The sequence below is a fragment of the Sapajus apella genome, unplaced genomic scaffold, assembly GCF_009761245.1.
Source record: "Sapajus apella isolate SASKATOON/1434 unplaced genomic scaffold, GSC_monkey_1.0 scaffold4, whole genome shotgun sequence".
Classification (NCBI taxonomy): Eukaryota; Metazoa; Chordata; class Mammalia; order Primates; family Cebidae; genus Sapajus; species Sapajus apella.
This window is the reverse complement of record NW_022436944.1, coordinates 56,110,545-56,118,945: the sequence shown is the minus strand read 5'-3', so window position 1 is coordinate 56,118,945 and position 8,401 is coordinate 56,110,545. Positions and strand designations below refer to the sequence as shown.

At 47.0% G+C, this 8,401-nt stretch overlaps 1 protein-coding gene across 3 annotated transcripts in view; it reads left to right on the top strand.

Moving 5' to 3' along the window:
* The window catches only part of TRANK1 (tetratricopeptide repeat and ankyrin repeat containing 1), a 123,145-nt gene extending 121,525 nt beyond the window's left edge, over positions 1-1,620 (top strand). For all 3 annotated transcript variants that reach the window (XM_032269764.1, XM_032269772.1, XM_032269778.1), the window contains one exon: positions 67-1,620. In XM_032269764.1, coding sequence (XP_032125655.1) covers positions 67-167 — 101 coding nt within the window. In that variant the 3' untranslated portion in view covers positions 168-1,620. The remainder of the gene's footprint in view (positions 1-66) is intronic.
* Positions 1,621-8,401: the final 6,781 nt, after the last annotated feature.

Below are 8,401 nucleotides of genomic sequence, written 5' to 3'. Positions count from 1 at the left end.
TCCTCCTCCTCCTCCTCCTTTCTTCCTCCTTTCTTCCTCCTTTCTTCCTTCTTCCTTCTTCAACAGGAATCGTTCAGGAAGATGATTATGAAAATGAAGTTGAAGACTTTGGTGAGCTTCGTCCTAGAAGGCGTTTTCGGAAATGTGGAAAGCAGAAAAAGTACTAATGTCCACACTGCTCCTGCCTCCTCATCCTTCGGAACATTCCATTCTGACTTAGAATCCTGAGTGCTGGGGCAGAAGACGAAAAGAATGTGAATTAGCGTTTTAAAAAGTAGGGGAGTCTAACACCACCATTGCTTTTTGTTCTCACTACTTTTCTTTCAGTGGCTTAGGGTCTGATTGCTCCCTCACCTGCAAGGACCTCTAAAGTGTTTCCAAGTAGAGTGTAGCAGTACTAGTTCTCCCCACAAACAAGTTCAGGTAGAGGAGTTGTAGTTGAGGGGAATGTTGGGACTCCTCACTCCATGGTCCCTGCGCCGTCTGGCTATCCCCATCACGACCTAAGTCGGTAGCAGAGGACTAGGTGTTAAGACAGACATTCCTCACCTCAGAGTCGCTGCTGCTCTGGGCCAGGACATCTCTTTATGGATTCCCTCATCTCCGGCTGCACTGCTGCAGCATCAAGTGTGCTGTGAGAGCTGTGTGTGCCCAGGGGTGGGCCGACCACTGGCCACCAGGCCACATGCTAGTCATCTCTGGGCCTACTTGTAGTGTAGTTTCTTCTGTTAGAGATGTTAGCCTTTTCTCTCTGTGGCAACTTTTCTGCCTCACCTCCCTCTGTTTTTTGTGACCCATTCTTAGCTACCTGTGCAAGTCACAGTTAGACTACCTCAGAATGTAGTCAAGAATTCACCCAGTGTTCTTTGCATGTCCCTTCCCTAGAGGGAAAGGCTGGGGAATGTTGCTGGGAGCAGTCCCAGCTGCCTCTCCAAAGTGGTCCTAATTCTGCCTTGGCTATGGTCCAGACATTCCAAAAAGTGTTTTGTACACAGCCTAGTCTAGTTTTGTTGGTTCACCCTGGCGTGTTTACCATCCTAGCTTAGGTTGACATTCTGATGACTTTCTGCTTGCTGAATTAATCACTGTAGGACAGTGACTTGCACAGCTGCAGGTTAGAGCAAGTGGACAGAGGAGGAAGCCAGCTGAGCCAACTCTGTCACTGCCACGTGGCTGGCAGGCCCTATAAGAGGGTGGGTCTGGGCCTGTTCGCAGGAGGTCATTGCTTACCTTCTTCCCACACTGAGCCACCAGCCATCAGTGTGGTCCCACCTGGGAAGCCTTCATGCCTCTGATTGTTACTGCCCACCCTTACCCCACCCCTCAGCTCAGCCTGGTATGGAAGACCAGGTGCACACTGGTCTTTGATTGACAGCAGAACCAGCTTTCCCCTCATGTTGCTGCTGCTTTTGCTGCTCATGCTGCTCATTGTTTTTTTCTCTTCCTTGTCTTTCCAAATTATTTCCTTAAAATGCTTGTTTCTAAATTTTCTTAGATTATGTTTCTAATTTTTTAAATTCCAGGTGTTTTTTTTTTTTTACTTGACAGAAAAAAAAGAAAACCTTAATAATATCTTGCTGTATGATCACATTTTTTATAAAGTTAAAGCATTTCTCTTACCTGCTGGTGTTTCATTGTTTATTTCCAGTCTCTACTCAGAGAGTAACGGAGTAAGTCTTGGAGCTGGTTCCCCCGGTCAGTCGATTGATGTTGGCCAGGATGAAGCTTCCTGTGCCTTCGGAGATTCAGAAATCAAGGGACAGAGAAAAAAAGCCTAGTCCAGGACTCCCAGCCAGTGGTGTTCTTGAGGGCCTGCCTCATGCACATTCTTTCCAATCTGGATGCTCCCAAGCATGCACGGTTTGGACAGCAAGGAGTTTTGTCTGTACCATGTACTGGGACTTTCCCAACAAGGAACGTTGCCCTGGAAGGCAGGAGGTCTGGAATCAAATCCGTCTCCTGTTCCTAACGAGCCGTGGAATGCCGGGTGAGTCAGGTCGATTCAACCCTGAGCACCTTCATGCCACACTATGTAGGAGCCTCATGATCTGCTGTAGGACAGAGATGGAAGTGTGGGAAAAGAGTGGTGATAGACATGTGTATTGCATGGGTGGTAAACACATTTACATAGCCCAGCTGGGCCCCAGTCTCCCCTTTTGGGAAAGTGGTGTATGGTCCCTTTCTGCCTGACGCAGAGTGGTTCTCTAAGCTGTTGCATGGTTTTGAGTACCCTCTAGTCTTGGTGCTGTGATGCCTGTGTTTGCTTGTGTCAGGTGAGCAGGACAGCTGAGTCTTAGCAAGCAAAGCATCCGATCTTACCATTCGAAATTAAAGAGGCTCAGAAATGCGACAGGTGATCCTGCTGCCGTCTTTATCAGCACCGTCCAGCAGAACCACCTGAGAGATCCACCCCCAAGAGTCTGACTCCTCAATTCATAAGGCTCCTTAGAGTGGGGCTGTGGAGGTTGCGAGGGAAGAGTGGAATTCAGCACAAGGGTCAGTAACTTCCCTTCATGACCCGAATCCTGGGCCCAGTTCAGTAGCAGTGGCTTTGGTGTCCTGGACTTGCCCGGAAGTCCAGGATGGGGGATGTGTATCTGGGGTCCCCTAAAACCAGCACTGTCAGGTTTGGTCATTCATTAAGAGGGCTACAGGACTCAGCATGAAGCTGGAGTCATGGCTCTGATTATTATAGCAAAGTCATACCAAGCACAATCAGCAAAGGGAAAGGCCCATGGTGCCAAGTGTAGGGGATAAAGGGTGTAACTTCCAGGGCTCCTTCCAGAGCCACACACAGTAGGCTTCATTTTCTAGCAATGAGTTGTGACAACTTGCTGTGTGAAATACGCCAATCTGGGGAGCTCTTCAGAGACTCAGAGCTCAGAGTTTCTACTAGGGGCTGGTCATATGGATATCTTCTGCCTAGCAGATACCAAAGTTCCAGAGTCACAGAAAAAAAAAAGCAGTGTTCAGCATACACCACATTGTTTATACAAGCCCCTTAGGCACTGTGAGCCACATTAGTCAGTTCTGGGGGTGGTGGGAGACGTCTTGAAATCCAGGTTTCCAGACTCAGTAAGCAGACCTTTCAAAGGGCAGCAGTTAGGCCTGGTGTGCCATTTTCTGCACAGGGCGTTCGCCCAAGGTGGGCTTTGTCATGATCATCCCACTAGCGTGCCTTACAGGCGCCCCTGCGTATCCAGCCACTGGATAAGCGCCTATGTACCTACTATCTACCTCCCCAGTCAAGGGAGTGAATCTTTAGGGATAGTTCATTTTCTAAAAACTTGTCCTGAGGAAGAAACTGTTTTTCTAGGTGCCTTAGACACTGACTTCAGTTTCCTGCAGTCAGTGTTAAGCATTCAGAACACTGTTTGGGTTCTTTGAGGCCTGCTGGGGAAAGGGAGAGGGCCTTCTGAGCCTCTGGTGGCTGTTCCCTCTGTCCACCAACACGTACACACTTTGGCCTGACCATTCTTAGCCGAGAGCCTTTGTTCTCCTTACATTCTTTCTGGACAAGAATCCAGTCTTCCAGGAAGAATGAACTGACATGGGAGCTAGCAGCATCCTAAGCTCTGTGCTAGCACCTCAGTACTTTAGCAAATTCTGGGAGGGGAAACTGAGACCCAGAGATACAACTTGCCCCGGGTCACAGAGCTGATTTGGAGCAGGGCTGAGACGTAGACCTGGGTTTTCCGATTCCAGCTAGCACCCTTTCCACCAAGGACTCAGTCTCCAAGGTCAAAGCAAATGCCAGCAATGCTTTCTCAGAGCCTATCACTCCTGCCCACTTGTGCAGGGTGTGCCAGCCCTTGGGCATTTAGAGAGCTCATTCTCTTCAATCTCATCTTTTGGCAGTAGTGTTTTCCTATAGAAAAGTGGAAGGCCCAGCAAGGACACTTGTGTGTGTTCTACTGTCACCCACCTGGAGCACCTTGGCCTCTGACCCTCAAGAACAGGACAGAGCAGCTGTCCAGAGTCATTCCCAGTAGATGGCACAGCACAGGGTGCACTGCTCCCACCACTGCCAGCTTTACTCTCTTTAGCACCCTCAGGCTTCACTACCCTGAGTATTGTGGTTTACATGCAAGAATCCCATCCCCTGCACCACTTCTCCCAAGCCCAGGGCTAAAGGTACTATAATTCGCCTTTTCCTGGGCAGCCTGCCTCTGTTTCCCTGGAGTGGCTACGTGTGGTCCAAAATGAGCCCCAGGTTTGCTGGACACCCTGGCCAGCACCAACCAGCATGAGCGCTGGGTGATTTATAGCTTATGTTACACCTGCTCTCAGGTAGTGTGGAAAGAGGAAATACTAGTGTTCATCAGTTCCGGCTGTCTCCAAGGTCTCCCACTGGTGGCCAGAGTGCATCAGCTATTAATCTCTCCAGTGCTGTTGAAGAGACTCTTGTGGGCTCCTCCCAAGGGGCTGAGTCCAGTGCTGCCAGATGGCTCACAGTTTGTGGAGATGTGAGAGGGATGAGGCTGGCAGACGGACAGGGCTTGTACTTCGCACTTCAGAGCTCTCAGAAAGGGCCCTCCAGGCCGGACAGGAGGATGACTCCTGTGGTCAAAGAAAATGACCAAGGCTATAAATATCCAATCTCGAATCTCAACAAAGGAACTGCCAGGTATTACCTTATATACATATGAGGCATTCCATTTTATTAATGGGATTGGATATGAGCTTCCTCTGTTTCCTTCTGATTTCAGTATGGCTTGATAATGATGGAGTCTAACAGTCGTATAATACATGTGAGTCTCAGTTGTGCAAGAAATGTCACATTTTTTTTAAATTAATTCAAGTCCTGCTCTGGGCCCTACGCCTACTTTGGTGGGAAATGTGGCCTAAGTCATTATGGAAGGACCCTCAGGTTCTTTGGAATCTCTGAAGTATTAGGAGGCTAATCTGGTATGGGGAAAATGAGGGAGGCCCTGTCTCCTTCAGTTCATCATGGCTGCTGCTAACCCACTCCTGTGCCAGCTGATAGGGTATCTGAGATGGGTGATTCGTCTCCTTCTAAGCCAAGCTTGTCATTGACCTCCCGAGTGCACTTTGGCAACTACCTGGTAGTACAGGCCTTCACTAGCGCTGAGACTTAGTAGCTGGACAAGCTGCTGGAGGGGTGGGTCCCTCTTACCAACGTTACGTGGTTCTTCCCACTCGTCTCCTGGGTTGTGGTTCCCCTGAGTCACTCGCAGCCAACACTTCTGGCTGTCACAGATAGGCAGGCCCACCCCTAACATTTGTGAGGTCCGGGGTAAGAATACAGTGTCTTCTCCCCCGCTCCTCCTCTTCCCGCCCTTTGCTTTATCCTATAGCACGAACGGCCTCTCTGGCATGTGTGTGAACATCTGAGCCATATATCCAAACTCATTTCTTGTCTGGACCCCCTCTTCCCTCACCAGCTGTGCTTGGCCTCCGCTTGGGCCCAGTACATCAGTGGCTCAGGGCTATTTGGACACAGGGCTCCTGGGTACCGAAATGTGATTGGTGGGGGCCTTGGATATGTACTTTTATTGCAGGTCTGGGGCACAATATGTAGCAAATGACACAGCATAGTGCTACTCTTTTGATCATTTCTCCTTGTGCATTTAATTCCTTCAGGGTCCTTGCAGGACAAGAAGGCATTTCAGAGATTCTTTAGCCATAACCATCATCATCTGCTCAATGCCCAACATTTCTCTCCCATGCTCCCTCCCTCTCTCACACACACATAAAATAAAATAAATAAAATAATAAATTCTCCCTGGTCTTCTGCAGTAGCCTAATCTGGCATCTGGGATGCCTTAAACGTGTTCCTGGATCAATACCATGTAGTTGCCAGAAACCTGTGTCCCAGGTCATCTGTAAGTTCATGATTCAGAGGATGGATAAATCAATTCAGCAGGAAATTGCTCTCCTGTCTGCCACAAATATCTCTCTTAAGACAGTGGAGACTGGCTTCCCCTGATCTTGTCACTCTAAATCTGCTTCAGAGATTTTGATTGTAGAACAAAAGCCCAGGTGGGCGCGTAAGGCACCATCTCCCCCTTCCCCCAACAACCATCATAATAGTGCAAAGCTTAAGAAGAGTTCACTGGAAAACTCGTTTAACCTGATAGACTTTAATTCCTTTTGGTAGCAGAGAAATCAGGCCTGCCAACAACAGACAGCTGAAACTTACTCCCACCCACCACCCAGGAAAATACATTTCTCTACTTGGTAAGGAGGAGGGAGAAGCCATCAGCAAGGTACCAGGCGTTCTTGAGGTGGGTTGTTGTTTAGAAACCTGATGCTGCAGAATTCTAGCCCTGTTAAGAACTTTATGTCCTCCGTTTAAGACTCAGGCATCTTAACTCTTCTCATGGATGATGTGACCTGAATATCTGATAGGACATTTTGGGGGGATGGGCTGCAATGGGGAATAGGGTACTGTCATCGCAGTATTTTTGGAGTAAGATCTAAGATTAAAATTTGGCTTCTCATACTGACTGTGTGAATTCAGACACTTTACTTAAATTCTCTGAGCTCCTTTGGGAGTTTATAAAATGGAAATAATGGCACAAACTGTAGCTTGGTTGTAATTGCATTATTCTCCCTCCGTCTTACTTCTGTTTCATAGATGGACCAAGAATGTGAAAAGATTTCAGGCAGGTTCTCTGTTTCCACGGTGGCAGGGAGAGTCAGGATCGACGAGGAGGCCTGGGCCACGCGTGGCAGCTTTGCGTGCCCTCTGTGGAGGTGGGAGCATTTCTAAGAGGGCTTCGTTCCAGGGACCCAGCCTTCTTTTAGAGACTGAAACTATTTTTAACTCAAATTTTAGTGATTCTGTGGGACAGCTGTTTCAGGGAAATATGTAGGCCAGTCTGTGATTTTTGGAGTCATCATTTTAAGGTTAGGGAGTGGGATGGGGGAAGAGAACCAGAATAACTCCAGAGTTTCTGGAGGCATCGTGGAGATCTGCACCTACCTTGCAGAAAGCTGCAACCCAGTTTGCTTTGTGACCACTCTTGAGGATCCGGACAGAGCTGAGCAAACATTCTTTTGTTATACTTCAAGTAAAGTGTATCAGTTTCTGCTCACTTTCTTTCCTTTTCGCTATTACCAAATTATAATGGAGAAAAAATGGACAAGAAAGGCCCCTACACACTGTAATGAGAACAAAAATCAGTCCAGCTTTTCTTGAGGGTACTTCAACAATATCTATTAAAATTGAAAATGGACTCACCCTTGGATCCAGTATTTCCATTTTTTGTTTTGGGCGGCCTTTTTCTCTTTTTTATTGTTAGTTTTGATTGTGGTAAAATATAAATAACATAAAATTGACCATCTTAATATTTTTTTTTTTTTTTTTTGAGATGGAGTTTTGCTCTTGTTGCCCAGGCTGGAGTGCAATGGCACGATGTCGGCTCATTGCAACTGGCTTATTTCATTTAGCATAATGCCCTCAAGGCCCATCCATGTTGTACCAGGGGTCAGAATTTCCAGGGCCAAATAATATTCCATTATATATATGTAACCAGCATTCCTACTTTTAAGACTTTCTATTAAAGAATCATTTCTACAAGTTCCCAAATAAATGTTGACTTCAGGAGTGTCTGGGAGAGTGCAAAACTGGAGACAACCCATGTATTACTCAGGAGCATGGCTGAATACCATGAACGTGGGTTGGTTTTTAACCTAAATCTGCTAGCATGAAAATATGGCAAAGGTCACTTGCTCACTGAAAACTCAAGCTGCAGAGAAGCCTCTATGGTTCAATTATTTGTTTACTTTGTAAAACAAACAATTCAGTGCCAAATCATTGTTGTTGGTGACCTTGAGTATTCTGTAAGAATTAGATTTTTAAAAACCATTTGGATTATGTTTGTGGTCACAAACAACAAAGAAATTTTTAGACAGCAAAATAAAGAGGTGTGAGAGGGAAAACATTTATGGCCCAAAGAGGTGGTCAGAAGAGAACCCTCTCCCCACACTCAGGGGTTTGCAAAGCAATACCAAGAGCCAATATTGTGTGCCCTGTGGCGGCAATAGCCTGGTAGGAAACGATGCTTGTCTAGACATCCTTCGAGGTCCCACCTGGGTCTAGATTGGCCCTGTGCTTCTCATCCAGTTGACTTGAAATCAACTTTATTTCACAGAGTTTCGAAACAAAATTTTTGAAGAAGCAGAAACCCTGTTGGAGATGCTGGAGGAGGCGGAATGAGGCCTGGGCCCTAAAAGCATACCTGGTGTGCATCTCCACCCACCGGGAACGAAAAGGGAATCCCTTACACTGTTCGTTATGTACAGCTTGAACATTATCACCAGATCCTTTTGTGTCTTGCTGTTGGTAATCTTGGCTTTACACTTCCTATTTCACTCCATAAGAGCATCCTGGCCCGAGTCTTGGAACTAATGGTATCCTCCTGCTTCCTTCCCT